Source organism: Mauremys mutica, chromosome 18 (assembly GCF_020497125.1).
Source record: "Mauremys mutica isolate MM-2020 ecotype Southern chromosome 18, ASM2049712v1, whole genome shotgun sequence".
NCBI lineage: Eukaryota > Metazoa > Chordata > Testudines > Geoemydidae > Mauremys > Mauremys mutica.
In genome coordinates this window covers 23,633,798-23,654,299 of record NC_059089.1, presented here as the reverse complement: position 1 = coordinate 23,654,299, position 20,502 = coordinate 23,633,798, and the positions used below count along the sequence as shown (strand labels likewise).

The window sequence follows — 20,502 nt, the reverse complement described above, 5'->3', positions numbered from 1 at the left end:
CTTTAACAGCTACTTTAGATGAATTTTCAATGAAACATGCATGTGCCAGTTTGGTATTTCATAACTTTCAGGTCCATCCTTTATACGCTAGCAATTCTTTGCGTGAGGATTTAAAGACACTTGGTGCAATTTCACTTGTGCCTGTTAAAACCGAATAAAATCAAATACACCTGCTAAACAGTAAAGTGACTGAAAAGAATATGGTTTGATATTGAAAGATGATGAGCATCTGACGTTCCATTGAAATCCTTTCAGGATCAGGCCCACAAGTGCTAGAGTTAAAGCGATAAGTACTTTGCTTTTGTTTAATCTCCTACCTAGCTGCATACGTCTCAAATCAAATGCTAGAGCCCGTATGAAGACTAACTAGTTTCTTTAAGGTCTAAATGTTCTCCAAGTCTAGACCTATTTACAGAATAAAGAGCCATCATATGGAAATGCTATTAATACACACACACAAGTTATGCAAATCCTGATGATAATAATAATAATATCCAAAGCCAAACACACTCACACAATTCTAACATCCTCTGACTCTATACTGGAATGTGATGTGAGGAATGGCCAGTTTCTGAAGTCTGGTCTGATCCAGAATGGCAATTCCTATATTTCCCTCTGAAAATTAGGGACTTCTTTCACGACAGCTAAGCTTTAATTCTTACATCTGCAATGTTTTTTAGAAGGGGAGTCAGCCTTCCCCTGGATTTATTTTCAGTTTCTTTTGCACTTCAGCATTCCTTATGGTTCACCACACCGTGCCATTGTTTCTAAGTCAGCTTAAGCTTTACTCTGACTTTCTACCATCAAAGCCTTTTGCCAAGGTCATGAATTTGCATGTTGTTTCTTTGGTTTGTGCCGAATTTCAGAGATTCAGTCTGTTTTTTCAGAATGGCTTTTACATAGGAGAAAATAAACAAGAATCTACAATACCCAACTGCTTTCAGAACAGACCTAATGAACAATGGCCGGGACCATCCTATGAGCCTTCTTCGCTGGCATTCAGCACCTTGCAGAACGAGGCCCTGACATGGAGATGAAAGACGACAGAGGACACTGAACAAAAACTTGAGTTTCAGCTTTAAATGTCCCTTTACAATGAAGCAGACAAATGTCTCTAACAATGGATACCTGGCACCATTCTGAATGACACTAAGCTGCACAAGGAGAGAGGAAAAAAAAAGGGGTGGGTGGGTCGGTGGGAAGCTTCCCATGAGATTCAATGCATGATCTGGCTGTGTGCTCCTTTTTTGGCTTTGTTTTTGTTTAGACTCAAAAGGCTCTTGGAAACTTTGGCAATCACTATTTTACACTGTTTCCCCCTGTCTTTTGTGAGATTGTCAAGATCTATGTGCCGGGAGCAGGATTAGCTTTTCCTCGCTCTTCCATGTTGTAGGGTTTTTTGTTCTGTGTCTTTTGAAGGAAGGTTTTATTCAGAGTCATTAAAACACAGTGAGAGTTACACAAGTCCATAATCGGATGGAATAGCCTGAATTTTCATTTCCTTTTTAAAATCTTTCCCTCTCATATCCCCAGATTTCGAGGCAGCCTGGGACTATGGCTGTGCTTAAAAGAGAAAACCCTTTTTCAATGTGCTTGTGCAGGAGAGACATGTTCTAGCTAGAATTGTATCGATTATAACCTTGGGGGAGGGGGCATTGGCTGGCCCTTCAAGTTGGATAGAATGGTGACAATGCGAGTTCCTACTTGGTGTGAGCTCCTCTGTCATTCCCCCGGACCTCCCCCCAAAGCTATGCCTCGCCCAGCAATTCAGAAGCCTACTCACAATCTGCATAGGGAGAAAGAAAATATTACTCCTCTTCTGGATCATCAGATCCAACCTAAAGGCTGGACAAGTGAAAAATTATCAAAGCCAGCAAGTCAGCTGTTCAAGTTTTCTATTTTCTGAGTGGAGCAGCTCTGTTTTAATGTTACACAGTAATAAGAGTTATATGCAATAGCCTGCTGGCTTAGTAGTCACATACTGTACCATCCTATAGTCTTCTGTTTTTCTACTGAATTTGTTCTGTTCTGCTATTATATAAATAGGCTTCATGGCTGAGAAACAAAATATTGTATACAAGGGTATAATCCTGTTTCTCTAAAGAACAATGTTAGAAATGCTCAACATTGTGAAGACAAACACTACTCAATCATAATGCTCTGCAGTGGGGGGGGATGGAGGGGGATAGGACAAACATCCATGCAAACAGCCTCAGCTCTGTCCAGTTAGATGGAAATTTTAAAACACATCCTATGCATCACCAACATCCTCCATCTCACCAACTAGCTAGCCAGCCGAGGACTTTACAGTAAATATACAGCGCACACACCATTCCTTAGAATACTTTAGTCTACTCCTTTCTGAAAGTTTACTGTCAGTACAAGGAATTTGGACTCTTTCCTCAGAAACGGCAACTGAAAAAGCAGACTGGCTTTTTTAGAGACTGTTCTAATATTTAAAAAAAAACCCAAAACCAAACCACCTTGAAATTTGCCAGTAGCAGTATTTGCTGTGAAAGTGGAAAGGCCAGTTTAAACAAGATACAGTTTCTCCTACCCCTCCAGTAAAACACATGGCAATGATTTCTTCTCATCGATCCACTTACAGATTTGTACAGCAAGCACATTACTGTTCAAACAGAAGTTTGGGGTTCTGTTTTTATGGAGAGGGTTGGAAAGCCACACTTGGGAGTGTCTTGGTGCTGAGAATTACCACCACCATGAATTACATAACTGGATCAAACAGAGGCTGTTAATGCAACATTTTCTACCCATCTCTAAAAATAAAATGGTTCCAAGGAAAGGAAGCCAACTTTTCAGCATATGTGAGAGAGTTAATATTTTGAAATTAGTCATTTTTGATCCAGCAATTACAACGGGAAATAGTAACAGTGAAAACTAAGCACAGACTAAAGAAAATTCTGCATTGCCAGCTTGAGAAATCTCAAGAAAACCATGAAATATGTTTCCACCCAGGAACTGAATACAAATCAAAGCTGCATTCTCAAACACCTGCAGCACCAGTTAAGAGTCCACTGTGTTCATCCAGGAGCCTCTTTTTGGAATGCAGAAAGAACATACATCTCCCAATATGTTCTTCTGAAATGCCTCAGAGAGAAACGCTAGCTGTTGAGATTAGATTCCCCACGTGTTTGCTACCACATAGCCTCTATCCTCCTCTCTAGCCCTCCAAAAAAGCCAAACCAAACAGGCACCAGAGACATTTCCAAATGTCAGTTCAAGATCTTGAAGATGAGCAAGGCCAATACGGTTGTTTTTCAGAAAAGTTTATCACTTGTGAGGGAAGCAGAAAAGAGAATGTCCCCTCATATACTCATACTGCAAAATCAAAACACCTGTGTGTCCTTGGTGGCAGAACCCAGTAGTTCCTTGTCTAGCAATTCATTGCTGAGACAGTGTTCTCCTTTAGCTAATGCTTTCACAGTGCAGTACTACCAGGTGAGGAGTGAGGTTAATGAAGACTTTTCACTAGTTCTATCAATTATTTCTGAAGGGAAAACGGGAACTTAACTGACAGCATTCCAGATAAAAATCTTGACTAGGATATATAGGTTAGGGATAGGGGGAGAAAGGTTTGTTTAAATTCTTTCTGATATACCAGAAATCTGATTTATTTGAGGTATTTGGATGGAGAGCGCAAGACATACATTGTAATTGATTTTTGTAAAAAAGGGAGGGAGTAGTGGGGAAATAAATGGATGAGGTGATTTGCAATTGGATATAAAGCCTTTCACCTTCAGATTGCCGATTCTAATCCAAACCAGGATGGGTAGTGGTTGAGGTAGCTCTTGGATGACCTACTGTATGTGAAATTAGTTGGCACTCTCAGTTCAGCAGTTAATGGATAGGTGTCCATGTTACAAAAGCACAAAACAAATGGAGTCCCTGGCTGAGACTGCCAACAGGAGGAGGCTAAGAATTAAATAGACTATGGCCACTGCACTACACTCTCACCCCTACATGTGGTCTCTCCAGTTCTGAGAAGAGGCACATTAGTGGAGTGGTGGTGGTGAAGTTTGTATTGTCCTCTGCCCATGCTGTACCGGTTCTGTGGATAGAGAATTCAAGTTGCCTGGGCTGTCAGGCCAGCAGTTTTCAACAGCATTAAATTCACAAACACAAATCTTCATGTGTAAACAAGCAGGATATAAAAAAACCTGATGAACAGTCCAAAAAATATATTCTGGACAAAGGAAAAAAGGACCAAGTGGCAACTTAAAGAGGAAGAGAAAAACAAAGGGGTTAGGGAAATGGAACGTTTTGGTTTATTACCTGAATATCCTCCTGAGGATTTGATGTACATCTGACCATACTGTTCTTCGACCATGGTATCATAAGCCTCATCATCTTCTTCATCCTCCTCATTGTGGTAGGAAGTGGGACTATCAGTAGTTGGAATGCTGCTGGCTCCTGGGCTTGTCCGCTCCCCTTGGGAGTACTGGACTTGCTGTATGTTTGGGATGAGAGTAGCTAAACTGGGCATTCCATAGTATGAAACACGAGACAACTTTAGTGGAGCAGCATTAGAAACGCTCCCTCCTGTACTATCCCGAGTGCTGGCTTCCAAGGGTCGCTTGGCAGGAAGGCCTGACACTGCTGTGGGTTGCAGCTCGAGATTTTCGTGTTTCACCCGGGTGAGGAGCGGGATGGGCATGGAAGGGGACATGACGTAGGGCACAGAAGCAGACTGCAATTGGTTACAAGGGCTCTGAGGTTCCGAACTAGGATCTTCTATCATGGTGGTTTGAGAGTCACAGTGGGGAGAACTCACTTTGAACATCAAGTCTGTCCCTTTTTCTATGATATGTTGGATCTGTAGGAAACCTGCAGTGTACATCACTACCAGCTGTTCACTCGCGGCCATTGTGAGTTTCCCAGTGTAACAAAATGAAAGGATTTGCTGGAAGCAGGCTGGTGGCACCGTACCTGGGAGCTCAAATGCACTTTTGCTGTTCCCGCTAAACAAGTCTCTGAAGTACAGGCTGCTGGCTGCTAACACCGCACGATGTGCCTTGAAGGCTTGGCCTTTGACAACTATGGAGACATCACAGTAAAGCCCCAGCAGCCTCTGCTCATTCAGGCAGCCCAAGACGGTGTTCCCAAAGTTGGGAATTTCTATGTGCAGCATCTGTGACATGGCTCAGGATTAGTTGGAGCTCCTTAGACATGCAATGCAGAAGTATCCAAAGTAGGGCACATCTGAAAAATGAAGAAGGCAGAGAGAAAAAAAACAGCATTTTTAGACAGTTCTCTGCAACAAACAAATAAAAACAAAAACAAACAACCTAACACAACTGAAGACTCAAAACTAAACCTAAGGGCTGATGTACAACACCAACTGTTTATAAAATTACTTACTGCTGTTTTTAAACAAACTTTTTAAAACAATGTATTTAAATATTCAAATATTCTCAATTTTTTTTTAAATTTATCATTGGTTCTTTCCTCTGGAGTTTAAAGTAAACAGGATAATATGGATGGTAACAGAGTCAGAATGAATAGTAAGGTAGCCCTATTAATAGTCAACAGATCTTTGGAAATGGATAAAAAATACCTGCTGAAACTCGAGATAAAATAGTTACAAAACAATGTGCCATTTTGTCTGAAATAAATACAGCATTCTGTCTAAGCAGTTACTGCAATGAAAACATATTTTCACGATCCTAGACGATTCCCCTACACTTGTTTTAAAAAAGAAAATATTCAGAGTTAAACTACTTCTAAGTGGAATTATAAACGCCATTTCATTGAAAGGGTATCAAAATTAAGCCAGGTAATTCAGCCCAAACAAACAAAACCAAGGTACTGCAGTAAACTTAACATCAAGTCATTTGTTTTTTCTTTTAAATACAGACGAGGGCAAGAGTGTCTCCACATACGTCCCCCTCCGGTCAGTGCCCTATGTTTTGTTCCTGGTCATATTAAAAAGGGATTCTGCAGGGGACATAGTGCAAGTCTAATCCAAGGCGAGACATGCACCCCGTAATAGGAACAACCCCATCTTCTGAAATCAGAAACAGGACTATCAAGAATGCCTCTGAACAAACTCAGGTAAAAAAAATATCTTCAGCCTATCCGACTTTCGACTTTGCATCAAATAACAGCACAGAGTGTGCTGGTTTAGGGTATCGGCACCTTGTGAGGATGAAAATAATTTCTCCTTTTCGGTACAGAAAGAGGCAAGCTCTGAAACAAGCCTTATAGGAGCAGTAAGATTAAATTAGGTCATTTTAGTGCATAAAATTCCAGAAAAGCCAATCAGTGCTTATTAGCCCAAATAAAGGCTACACCCCAAGAATCCCCTGCCCACCATCACCCCCCCCCTTTAAGAGAACAGAAGATCTCAAATTACGTTTGCACTTGATGGTACTGAGTAAACTGTGTTTAACTAGCACCAAATCCTCATGACGATGGCATAAGAAGAAGTTTACCTGGTAATTTTTTTTTTTTAAATCTCCTCTGAAAAGAAAAATAACCTACAAAGAACTTCTCTGTTCACACTGCTGGAAAAAAGTACTATTTGGAAAGCCACTGAGGAACATGAAGAAAAGAGAACATGCTCAAAGCCAATTTAATTGTATCTACATGGTTTAAAAGAGATTTCTTCAAAGCAAGGAACTTCTATGCCCCCTCATATGATACCATGCGAACATACCTTAAACAACGAATGATCCGAGGTACTGCTGCTCAGTGAAGGATCTCTTAAGTCCCTTTTTATCGCCTCCGTCTGCTACACTAACTGCAGCAACGAAGATCGTTCAGGGGGAAAAAAAATAGTATCAAAACCTCCGTTTGTATCTGCTGTAGCTCAAGCTTTTACCAAGTCAAATCTCGACGGCAGTGCATAGCATCTAAATGAATAGGCCGGATGCAGATTAACATTCAGGCTGCTCTCTGCAATGAATAGAGCCCTTTGATTAGGGACCTGAAGTAAATGCCAGTTTCAAAGCGAAGCTTTAAAAACAGAGAAATATCAGTGCCAGAGGAATGCTCTCAGTGTTGGTACAAGACAGACTTTTGATGAGTCACTGCAATGCAAACAAAGATGGCAGAAATACTGTACTGTATGCTGATGAAATGCTTAGTGGTGCCACGGCAACTGAGACAGGTTTTAAATTTATAGTGCAGTTTTGCATATGAATTACGCTGTAAACTGCCTCCTCTGCCATCTAGTACATCCAGAGTGTCAAAGCATTTAAACTATTCCAAACAGTCTGCAGAGCTGGCACTGCTGCTGTTTAACTCCTCCAGCGTGAGGAAGAAATTAGTCAAAGGAAGCACATCTGCTCCAGAACACACTACCCATCCCACTAAGGGGGCTTCTCATTCCTTCACTCTGGCTCAGATCTCTCTGCCCCATGACAACAGATGAAAGGTTTAAAACCTCTACAAGAATCTCCCTACAACAAGCATCTAAAAATGATGCCCAAATCAGTACTAAATAAAGATGCTCCAGAGTCCTAAGTGCATATGGAGCAACATTCATGGCCCCCCTCCCCCTTCCTTAACACACAAGAAAGCTTTTCAAACACAGGAAAACGTTTACCCCTTGGGAAAGCTTCTCAGTCTGTGGCTGCATCCACTAAAAGCAAATCCATTTGCTTAAGTAATGAAATCCTAGTCACATTGTCTCCCAGATTCAAATTTTAAATTACCTTAACATTTATTGAGCATGCTGGTGCTTTTTCTGGGAAAGGGGGTGGGGTCTTGCGTTTCTTACTTGTTTCCTGCACAGAACGTTTTTTATTTCAATTAATGCTCTGTGGTTGGTTCCAATTCCTCTGGTCATATGGTGTGTCAGATAAAATTCAAAACTTAAAAAAAATAAAGATTAAATCAGGCCACCTTTAGTAGAAAGTAGCTACAGATAATGCAAATATGTGGGGCTCTCCCTAGTCACTTCTTATTTAGTGTGTGCATGCCTGGTTTTTACTGTTCATATGTATACTTGGTGCATTAAATTCAACTCTGCAGAATCAATGCAAAACACTGCCACTTTTGAGATTACAGAGGTTGGAAGCAAGCCTGGCTTTTCTTTTTATTCCAGCAAAAGACACTAACACATTTACAGGACTATCAACCTCATAACAATACTTGGCAGTCCTCTAATCCTTCCAACCAAGGATCTCAGAGCGCATTGAGAAGACATTAACAATTTAATCCGAACACACCATGAGCCAAGTTTCCCCTATTTTGCGGATGAGGAAACTAAGGCACAGAGTGGTGCCCAAGGTCACACAACAATTCTGTGCACAGCTGGGAGCAGACACCACATCTCCTGGCTCCTAGTCTCATGCGCTAACCACACTGTCCCCACCTCCTCTTCCAAGAATTGTCCATCGCTTTAAAAATAAAACAATCCTATTTGAAAAAATGGAGATTTTCCCCACACCAGTCATTCTCTCCAAATTTCTGATTGTATTTCAGAGTCTCTCTTGTCATCACCTCTGCTGGACTCAAGGAGAAAAGGAAACGTTTGGGATCATGGTCTCATAAGAAATTTCATTACTATACAGCAACCTTAACCCAGGGAAGCAAAACAGCTGCTCTTGATGTTGTTTCTCACTTGCTAGAAGAAACCTCAGCAGAACTGCATCCCAGTGGATGGTATCAAACCCAGGGTCCTCGTGCAATGGAAAACGAACAGCAAAAAAGTTTACCACTCAACCTTCTATGAAGGAAGTCACGGCTATATGGCACGCCAATCCTGGATCAAGAATGATCTCTCTTTTCTTATGGTAAGAGCTCCCTTAGAGATATATGAGAGATTAGGGAAGTACCAGATGGTACCTTTTTTTTTTTTGGTACTCAATCAATCCCCCTGCTTCTGAAAATTAGACAATGCAACATGAATGGAAAGAGCTAAAGACGGCTGAACGCCACAAACAGAAGTAGCAAAGAAAAGGTACTACGGAGTAGATAAACATGGTTTTCCTTTAACACTACAGATGAATCAATTAGTGGAGTCAATGGGGATATCAGACAAACAGATTATTTTGCATGGAAAATGGAATGAACACACCAAAACATCTTATGGGGAAATTTACAGCAGAGTTTCCTTAAAAAAAAAAAAAAAAGTCAGATTTGGAGTATAGCATTGAAAGCTTCACATTTACATGCAACTTTCCTCATCTGCAACCTCTCCCAGTTGCTTACCCATAACATCAGCTAGAAGTAACTTCTTTTAGTGGTGCAAAATAGACCAAGTTAAAATCGGCACTCTTCCAATGAAATTCTAGAATATCATCTTCTATGACAAGCCTGTTAAAGATTTCAACCTACTGTCTGCTCCCCATTTTAATATAAAATATATTTGTTACCTCTTAAAAATGCTGGGTGGGTTTAGCTATGATGGAGTAGGATTTCGTTTGTATTTTCCCTTAAAATAAAGAAGTCGTGCCAAGAAGATACCACATTGTTACCCCCAGAAATTAGGGTCACAATGGTCCAGGATACACTCCTTAAGTAGTACCAAAATAACACTAGAAAAAAGACTTCCCCTTAAACCACCATGAATTGCCAGAGCTTGAAACGGTTTTTAAGGCATGTCTACACTGCCTAGCAGTTCAGACTATGGGGTTGTGAAATCAGTACACACCAAAGTGCTGCGCTGTAATTTTCTCGTGTACATGCTGTGGGCGGTTTTCGTTTGCACCTGCAGTGCCCACGAGAGGGAACTGCAGCGCAGCACTTTGATGAGCACAGACATTTACACCTCCATTGTCCAAACTGTGAGGCAATATAGACAAGAGCCTGGACTTCCAGGGGCATTCCATATACAGTATTCATTTGTTGCTATGATGTTTCATGAAGGATCCAAATTTAAAAATCGCACCATTCTGATTACCATCTTGCCTCAATCAAATTAAAATGACAATTTTAATTTCTGATATTTCACAACCTGCCAGGTCTAGAAACACTATGAGAAAATTAAAGCAAACGCTGTCAGGAATAGTTAGGTGACCAGATGTCCCGATTTTATAGGGACAGTCCCGATATTTGGGGCTTTGTCTTATATAGGTGCCAGTTACCCCCGTCCCGATTTCTCACCCTTGTTATCTGGTCACCCTAGGACCAGTAAGCTTTTCAAAGCACTAGTCCTGGCCCAGTGTTCAGAAAAATGTTTTCTGGTCCTTGGCTCTCTTTCTTCCACCCTTTTATGGCCCATGTTCTACCATGGTGAATCCAACTGGTGGACAGAGAGCTAACATAAAGTAATCTTGGAAGACTGAATAAAAACCACAAATGCTATTTGTCACTGTACATGCCTGAAGAACTTGCTGAGAGTTTCTGATAATGGTAACATTGTCTTATACCTGACAGGTCTTGACCTTCCAAAGTAATGCTAGTCTTTCTCCAAACTCTTTGTTCAGAAAAAGAGGACCAATAAGTCCTTTGAATTGTTTAAAATTTGGTTTTCACTATATTAACCTTGCGAGTGCCCTGTTCTGAAATAGAAGGAAAATGCCCTTAGAAGTTAAAGGTGTAAATTACTGGTTCACAATACTGCACCAAATGGAGCTACTTCTGTGTAATCAAGTCCTAGTCACTGTATAGGGCAATACAGGTTCTTCTTCATGTGGTCAGTTTGATCCCTTTTAAATTGTCTTTTATTTTAAGAATTTTTAATCAGACCAAGAAAGTGTCCCCACCTCCTATGCACAACACTTTAGCTCAAATGGGAAAAAATGTAACTAAATTTGATGTTTTTTTAAAAAATAAAGAAATAAGATGCATTGAAAGTCAACTGAAAAAAAGATAATTTTCTTTTCTGGCTGAAAACCTCTTGTTGGGAACCTTTAGGCATCTATCAAAACAAGTTTACATTAAAACATATTTTTAGGAAAGCCATAGCCCTAGTCTTAACACATTCCTAAAAAGTTTAGGCATTATTTGACATAAGGCATGTTACAGTTTTGTGAATATCCCAATACTGCTCTGTTGAAGCTACACACGCACTTTGGATGCTGGAGGTTTGCTTCTTCTAAATGACTTGTTTGTTGAAATGCCCGAGTGGTCTGGACCACACTAACTTTCCCTGAGGGAAAAAGTTATCTACCTAGAACAAGATGCTACCATCACAGCTCCTTTAGGAAGCAGAAGTAATGAAATAATGTATTTAAATGGTCTTTTCCTTAGACAACATATAAAGCTCAGAGACAACCAAAGCACAACTTATTTATTTTAAAAGAAAGATCCCTGTCATAATTGCTTTCTTAAAAGTAAGGTGTACTGAAAAGCAGCTGGACGTCTGAAAAATAAAAGATTCAGTGACCCTCTGAGGGCTGTAAACAAAACTCTACAGAAAAGCTTTCACAGCTATCCCCAGCCAAAACTCTCATCAAAAGAAAATAGCTGAAAAGTCCTGCCCTTGAAGGCCCCAGTGGGTCAAAAGAAACTTCCCTTTCTTCTGTAAATGAGGAGAGAGAAAGAAAATCACACCCTTCAATTTAAGGCTGCTAGGGGATTTCTAGCATGGAAGAGGCACATTTGAAAGGAACAATAGAACCAGCTTCAGAAGGAAAAAATGAACAGAATTTTCTCTGCTGAAAACATAACGGTGCAGGAGTGAAGCAGGATGCCTAATTCCCTTTTAAAACTTGGTCACCAAACTACATGGTTCTCCTTTGGCTCATCCTCAACCAATTAACTGTGTAAGGTTCCCTTACTCCTAAATTCCTTAGGAAATCCACACAGGAACTGGAGGGGTACTTATGGTTAACAGAAGCATAGACCCTTCTCCCCACCGTTTCTGAGGAAATACACCTTCCATACAGGACTAAGGAAAAATATGCAACAGTTCACTACAACACTTGGTGGCTGAATTATAGTCTCTAAGTGCCTACTCACTGTAACTCCACCAAAAAGGGAATACCAGTATCGAAAAGATCGTGTAGATGGGGGCAGTAGGGATACAAAAGAGGGTCAGCGATACCACTCTCCACAATAAGGAAATAAAACAGCATTGCATGTTGTTTGTCTGTCTCCCCCAAAGAACATGAATTACAAGTCACTGTCTTTTCAGCAAAGAGGGTGCGAGGAACTCAATCACAAACATGAAATTGTGCAAATGCCAGTATAATTTAATGCCAGCCCCTGTCAGGAGAAGGAAAACAAGGTTATCTTCAGTAATCAACTGACAGTCATCTTGAGAATCTTTTTTTTTTTTTTGGCTGCATTTGTTTCTGTAGCTTCAAAGCATTAAAAAGGAGTAATGATTTATTTTGAAATGCTGAGTTGGAAGCAGTAACCAATGCTAATCCACCCTATTTTTAGTGTAGCAGCAAGTGACAATTGGTGAATAGGATTAATTCTGGTTTATTAAGATAGTGGAAACTAATTTTGCAAATATTAATAAGTAGCATGCAAACAGCGCATGCAGAACAGATATGCAACACACAGGACAGATATATTTGGTTTATGATTTTAAAAAACAAGCACAGAAAGGAATGCATTAGATGTTCACATACCTCAGGGGAAGAGGGGAAAAGATGAAGTTAATTAAATTAATGCTGGTAATCTAGCCTAACAAAGTGGGCACAAATCCTTTATTAAAGGAGCCCAACATAACAGTTACTTGGAGCTTTCCTCCTGAAATTACAAAGCCCTCCAGCAGCAGCCTCTGACACCCAGGCATTAGATTTACGAAGAGATCTGTCATACTGCAAGGTGAGTCACTTACACAGCCTCAATGAAACACTAGTGCTTGAGGTCATACAGTCACACTGGATTCTGTCTCAAAAAGTACAGTAATTTCACCAAGGCAAAGCATGCTATTTCAATTATTTTGTAATTATTTTTTTTCTTATTCACTGCAGATTTTAAGAGCTTATCAAATCAAGGACAAGCAAATCTGGAGAACAAAACATTTAATTTTTGCAGGTTGCTACAAGGGAGAGGGTGAGGCATAGATATAAAATAAATAAAATTATTTTGCAAAATTTAATTGTAACAATCTAATAAAAGCTTCTGAAGTCCAGGCTAACTCACAAACATAAGCATCTCCAGAGAGAACACTGGCTACTATTATCATGCTTTCTGCAAGTGTGCCTTTCCTGCATTCCATTACAGACATTAATTCATATCCATAACACATCAAAGACAAGTGTCATGCTGAATTTTATTACCCTCACTCCTTCTACACAACAGCATTTGCTAGCAGTATATATCCTGCATGACTCAGTTCTACCATCATGGCAATACGGAACAAAAAACCTTAAAATAAGTATGTCTTAAAAGGTCAATTAAGAGAGCTTACAAAACATCAGACGCTGCTTCTTGCTTGAGCTCATTACCTAGTATGGTGGAGCTGCCTGTGTGTTTTTTTTTCTTGTGCAAGTTAGTCTGTGAGTCAGCATTAACACACATGAGAACATCAGGAATACTGCCTAGTTCTGATGCAATGGAGGTTGTATAAAAAAAAAGCGCACTCCGTTTGGACAGGAGCCTGTAATTCAATTGCCTTTACTTTTCAATTACTGCATAGTCTACTGTTACCAAACTACATAAAAGAAGGGAACTTTGCTTACATATGTGTCTGAAATTAATCACTTCTTACTTCTGGCTACAGTTTATTTTCTTGTGCTTTAAAAAAAACAACAATATGCATAATATAATTAACCCTTCAAGGACAAAAATCTCTTTGAAGCTATTAAGACTGTCTCTTTCTGTACCATTTCCAGCGTAAGCAGCCAATGAAGGCATTTATACATTAAACTTTTAATATGCTCTATAAAGTGAAGCTACAACTGCATATGAGCTTGATCATTAATGGAAATATAAGCTTGCCTTTAAGGGTTCACATAAGGGAAGTTAAATTCTACAGGAATTTAACTGCATATCTAGCATCCATGGTCATATGAGAGCTATTTCAAAGACTGTTTGTGCATCTGGTTGTTGATCAAAGGCATTTAAATTGATAGCAAATATGGTGAAACCTGTGCCAGATTTTAGGTGAGGAACTAAGCACCTGATGAACATACAGTGCTTTCCACCCAGGTTATGAAAGCTTTTTTAGGACACACCTTGTGTACAAAATGACAACAAAGTTGGCAAACCACCACATGAAAAGCTTATTAGAACAGTGTTAATTACAACACCTTTTTTATACACATCCAAATGTTTGCCTCCGAGGATTGTATTTTTAACTGAATGTGGGATGAAATATTGGTGCTACAGTACAGGAGTTCAGCTCTCCTGGATCCCTACATACTGATTTTTGGGAGTGGAGATCCAACCAAAAACCTCACAGATCATGTACTGCATTTAGCCAGATGATCTCAAAGAGTTTTAAAAAGCCTTTGTACATTATTGCGCCATTCACATGATCTACATCCTCTAGATGGCAAAACGGGTGAAGAGAAGTTAGGTCATTTGCCAGTTACATGAGTAACAGAACCCAAGAGCCCTGATACTCTGGTAACAAACAAACATTGCCTCTGTTAAAGACCGGTAGAGAAGTACATATGTATATATGCCACAAACAAAAGCTAGGAGAAGTAAGATTAATATTCCCATTTACTGTGTCTAGTTACTGTAAGGATCACCACAGTGTGGTTTTGAATCACGTGAGCTCCAAGATCAAGGTAAAAGTGGCAACAACTAGGGTGGGAGAGTCACCTTTAACTTTCAATTTCTGACTTTTCTGTTCATATTACAACCCTCTGTGTTTTGAGTATACAACAATTACAGGTTTAGAATATGCATTGCTCTTTGTTATCTACATTCTACTGACCCAACACAACATAATGGCTCCTTCAGAATTTCAGTGCACTAATTTTCAAGACACATACCTGCAATGCACCCCATAGGCAGCCCTGAAACAACAATTACAGTCCACAGGGTAACTACCAAGAGGCACAGGGAAATTACAGGATTTTGGAGGTAATCTTAGAGTCTGAGAACTTTTCGTGGTGTGCCACAGATGCCAAGATCATAAGCCCTGTCACCATGAAAAGTGCCAGTGAATATTATAAAGGGGGAAGGAGAAAATCTACACAGACAATGACAGAGCAAGCCCTACAACCACCCAGATTTACTTAAAGCATGAGATACATTTTCCTACTTTTTTTGAAATCAGTTTTGTACACTTTTTATTTTTTATCCCTAAGTAGCAGAGAAAAACCTGGAGATTGGAGGGAGAATGGTAAGGAAATCTCTGGGCTTTCAATTTCACATTGTAAGTAGATTACCTTCACGCACTAATTTCACCCCCTATTAAAAAAATCATGTTTGTTTTATAGATGATTGAACATGGATCATCATAATGTTCTAAATAAGGTTTTTATTGTTTTAAGAGCAGGTACAAGTTAAAGCACTATAAATTCCTATTACACTTTTGTAGGAAAAGCTAAGTAGCTATTAATTGAATGTCAATAACCCAAAAAAAATAAAAAATGTTATGGTCCAATTTTACCTAAACACAGAAGTATCTTAAAACAGTATAATCCTAGTGGGTTTTTTTCCCCCAAAACATGTGCGATTATTCAAATACAGATGAATTGATTTTTTTAAAATGTAAATTGCCTCTGGGCCAAAACCTTGTGTGCCAAACTTCTTAACTACTCCAGTGCTGCTCGACAATATTTCAAAAGAATTGAAGTGCTGTTTTGAAAACTGCTGACAATCTTCCTCAACCAAATTTGTAATTTAAATACCTTAAATTTGAAAAGCACTCTCCCTGTGGCATACTTAACTCCCCCCTCCCATTCTTCATGAAAAATTAAGCTTTTCTGAGTATCTCAGTGTTTTCCTAGCCCTGCCTTATTAAGGACCCAATCCTGCAAACTGCTGTGTGTGGCTGCACCTTCGTGCCCACATGGATCAATGATACACCACATCATATTGCAGACTGTCCAAGCAAAAGAGCTTGCAGAATCAGGGCCAAAATGTTGAGACTTTAAATGTTCCTAAATTTGTTCTCCAAAGGGCACTTCCTGTGTTTGCAGTTAATAATTTTCATCTACATAACATGGTACATCTGAGGATCTCAAAGCCCTGAGATATTAATGAAGCCTCACAGAACTCCTTTGGTGTAACTATGATACCCATTTTCAAGACAAAAAGATGTTAACTGAGTTGTCCAAGGCCATTTAGTGAGTAAATGGTTAAACCCCACGAGTCCTGGCTCCCAGTCCCACACTAACCACTAGACAAGACTTTCTCTCAAATGACTATAGTGTATGTATAAGACCATAAGAATTTTATGTAGATGAGTCAGATTGGTGAAAAACAGCTAATTTTTTTTTCTGGTAAGTGTGATTTTTGTATGAAGCAGTTCCATTTTTGCTGAAACATGTTTAAGATTCCCTTCCAGTACTGCAAAGCACCTTGAAAGGTCAGCAAGCACTTTTATATTCTCAGAGATCCATCTACAACACTGCAGTAGATGAAACGGATTGACCTACACAAGAACTGAAACAGCCTCTATGAAATAATCTATCTAAACTCTTTTATAGCTGCAGCAGTGTTTGTCACGGGCACATTTGAAAACAGTACCTACCTACTGCAGCTGATATAGGGCTTGATATGTTTTAAATAATGGTCATGGTCTCTTGGGATGTAACCAAACATGGAAGGAATAGCTGCAGAGCAGAGAATACAGTACAAAGATAAAATACGCCCATATTAAAATGTGTGCAGAGCCCTGTGCCCATTACTGAACTCATTAAAGACAGCGATACTTTGTAACATACTCTAATCTTTAATATTCATAGCTTGGTTAATTTGCATATCATGCCATAAATAGTTGAAGCAGAGGTAAAACACAAAGCGCTCTACTTGCATTTCTAATTATGCCTAAAATCAAATGTAAATCATAACACATCCAAGATACTGAAAATATTAAATTTGCTGTCTTGCAGTTAAAGTCTTTTTTTAAAAAAACAATTCGCTGTAAAAGGAAGACTCCAAGAGGGTTCTATGTATGTGTATGAGGGATTGTATTGCCTTACGTTGCCAGTTAACATGTTCCCGCTATAACCTTGGGAGGAAGAGGAAAAAGATGTGCAACTACATAGTTGGACTCAATTACCTAGTAGTTACTGTCAATTCTTCAGGCTGAAGGTTACCAAGGTGCCAAACCTTCCATTGTCAAGCAAGCTTTGCTATTGCCATTTATAATGCTTGCTGCTAATCGGCTGTTTGTTTGCAAGAGGAGAATAAAGGAAGTTATGTTCATATTTAAGGTACTACTGCAGAACTCTTTTCTGTAAACAATATTGCTGTGTCCTTGCCAAATTTCATCAGTATACTTGGAAAAACAAAAGATGTTTCCCCTTTTCTGTTTTTTAGATATTTTCTCTGGTTATCTCAATGTTCCACATCAATAGTCACCAAAGCAGGAGAAAGACCCAATGATTTGTATCGTCTGCCAAAAACAGGAGAATTGGAAAGTGGAGACTGTTGGTGCCATTTGTTAGCTCAGGGATTCTCAAACTGGGGGTCGGGACCCCTCAGGGGGTCGTGAGGTTATTACATGGGGGGTCACCCCAAACCCTGCTTTGCCTTGAGCATTTATAATGGTGTTAAATATATAAAAAAGTGTTTTTAATTTATAAAAGGGGTCCACTAAGAGGCTTGCTATGTGAAAGGGGTCACCAGTACAAAAGTTTGAGAATCACTGTGTTAGCTACTTGCATCTTATCCTGTCACCCAACGTGGCCTTATCCGTTTACTGCAGTGGTTTTCAAACTTTTTTTCGGGTGACCCAGTTGAAGAAAACTGTTGATGCCCGTGACCCAACGGAGCTGGGGATGAGGGTTGGGGTGCAGGCTGCGGCCGTGAATGAGAGGTTCATGGTGTGAGAGGGGCACTCTGGGCTGGGGCAGGGGTGCAGGAGGGGGGCAGGGCTCTGGGCTGGGGGTGCAGGCTCTGAGGTGGGGCCAAGGATGAGGAGTTTGGGTGCAGGAGGGGGCTCCGAGTCTGGGGCTCAGGGCTGGGGATTGGGGCACAGGCTTACCTCGGGTGGCTCCCGGTCAGCAGCACAGCGGGGGTGCTAAGGCAGGCTTCCTTGCCTGTCTTGGCACCGCGGAAGTGGCCAGCAGCAGGTCTGGTTCCTAGGCGGAGACGTGCAAGCGGCTTTTGCCCGCAGGCACAGCCCCCCCCAGTGCGGAGCCGGTGCTCGGGGGGGGGGAGCAGCACGCGGAGCCCTGTGACCCCACCGCCTAGGAGCCAGACCTGCTGCTGGCCGCTTCCAGGGCGATGTCAGAAGAGGTAGGAACTAGCCTGCCTTAGCCAGGCAGCACCGCCGATGGGACTTTTAACAGCTCGGTCAGCAGCGCTGACGAGAGCCGCCGCGACCCAGTGCCTTATATTCCACCACTCAGTACGGGTCGCGACCCGCAGTTTGAAAACCACTGGTTTACTGCACTGACCCTGCTAGCTGGAAAGTAAAACTGAGTACGTTTAATTATAAAAGAACCACAAATTTCTCTTCTCAGTTCCAAAAGGTATCTGTGCCAACCTCTTCCTCATCTCCAATAAAGACAGATTGCTAACTCACGTGCTCACCTGCTGACCACTAAGGTGAGAAGATGATAACTAAGATGTAGCTTGCTGAGGAAAGCAAATTTAGGGAAGCACAGTAAATTGACAGTAGCCACTCACGCATCTAGCCAGCTTCCAGATTGCGTCCAACAGAGCAGGGCCCAAAGGACAGGAAACATACAGCCAAGAACCAGCTACAACACTGAAATTTCAACCCAGGATTTTCTGTGATTTTGCTGAGAGGATTCGTGTCCACACTGAACTCTGAGGGTCGGGGGGGGGGGGGTTGGAGGGGGAGAACAATGGCGTCTGTGCATGCCACAACATTTGAGCCTGGGTTTCGCTTCAAACTGGCATCTCTGTGGTACCCTCTTCCAAGACAGATCTCAACCAGTGCAGAGTAGCCCCAGATGCACCTAGGATGGCCCTTCACTGCTATAACAGTTCATACTCAGTGGTGTTAAAACAGTTAAGGATTTCCTGCATCTACCAGCAGCCAACACCAGGGCAAGCAGATCATCATGCTAACCATTAAAAAAAATTGAATTGATTATCACTACTACAGTGAGCTGCCGTTGGTAATTTAACCTTGGGCTAGGATGAAACAATAGGAGCCTTTTTCTTCAGGCAGCTGGGAACTATATCTTAAGTGAGGGAGGTAAATTTGAAGAACAGCTAGAATTTGCGATTCAACTAAAGCTTTAGAGCTTTGAAGGTAGCCAGGACTGCGTGGAAAGAAATCACCTGACTGAAAAATTAGTCCTGGAAATGGAAGAATTTTCTACCTCCAAGATCTTTGAAGCTGCTAAATCATGTTCACTGAAACCAAAAGAGGCAAGAGATTCAGGGGAAAATAGGTATCCTAGATTGCTAGATTCTATGGTTCTCAGCTCTGCAAGAGTGACAGGGAAAACGCTGCTTCCACTAAGTTACTGAGACTCTGCAGATACAACATTCCATTTTTCATCTCTATTTTTTCCTGTATTTTACACAAAACATTTAATTTCAATTTTTTCTCTTGTCACTGAGGAGGAGGAATGTGCTCCTGTGATTTAGTCCAGAGCCAGGAAGAAAGACTGGGAATTCAGGATAGAGATGATGGGATCTGGATACAACTAGTGCTCTAGGCTCTCACTCATGTGGGATCAGGTCAATCCAGTGCTCCTGTATGGAGTTCTGAAGCTGCAGAGCTCAGTTAACACAAATGGACGTTGCAGGTGCCCACCAATGGTAAAAGACATGGCAAAGTCTTTCAAGACAAGTTAAATATGAGTATCTAACTGGGTAAGTATGCTGTTTAATGGAAAGGGTCGGCCCCCACAGCTCCCATTGGTTGCGGTTCACAGCCGATGGGAGCTGCGGAGCCAGCACTGGGGTAGGGGCAGCACGCAGAGCCTCCTTGGCTGCCCATGTGTCTAGGGGCTGCAAGGACCTGGCAGCCATTTTCGGGAGCCACATGTAGTTACGGCAGGCAGGGAGCCTGCCTTAGCCCCGGGCCCACGCTGTGCCATCGTCTGGACTTTTAACGGCCCGGTTGGCAGTGTTGACTGGAACCTCCAGGGTCCCTTTTCGACCAGGCGTTCCGGTTGAAAACCGGACACCTGGCAACCCTAACTCCATCTCATGGGTGATTAAACACGACAGCCGCACATACACCCAGCTGCGAGAGCATCGTTAGTATATGTGCTTTTGAATTCCCTCTTCCATCCCCTTTAAAGATACTTTCCTCTGCATGTATGACGTTTACCTCAGCATTACATAGGTATGTTTGCATGGAAGTGGAATAAAAATCTACTTATGGAAACTTAATTTATCTTTATTATTCTCCATCAAATGGTGGCTGCTGCTAACAATCAAGACAACAGTAATAGGTGCCTGTGCGTTGTTATAGTTGGACACACACAGCAATCATTACAAGGTTCAGAGCACGGTACAAACAAACAATGCCAGGCTCAGTACACTACAGCAACACACATTACTGTGGCTCTGTGTTAA

General features: G+C 41.0%; 1 protein-coding gene across 6 annotated transcripts in view; it reads right to left on the bottom strand.

Moving 5' to 3' along the window:
• NACC2 (NACC family member 2) overlaps window positions 1-20,502 on the bottom strand; it is a 78,037-nt gene that overhangs the window by 17,411 nt on the left and 40,124 nt on the right. For 4 of the 6 annotated variants that reach the window (XM_044992889.1, XM_044992885.1, XM_044992888.1 and 1 more), the window contains exon 2: window positions 4,294-5,220. In XM_044992889.1, the coding sequence (XP_044848824.1) occupies window positions 4,294-5,158 (865 nt within the window). In that variant the 5' untranslated portion in view covers window positions 5,159-5,220. Of the gene's footprint in view, window positions 1-4,293; window positions 5,221-6,676; window positions 6,698-20,502 lie in introns of those variants that run through there. The other 2 variants (XM_044992884.1, XM_044992890.1) reach the window with 1 other exon arrangement.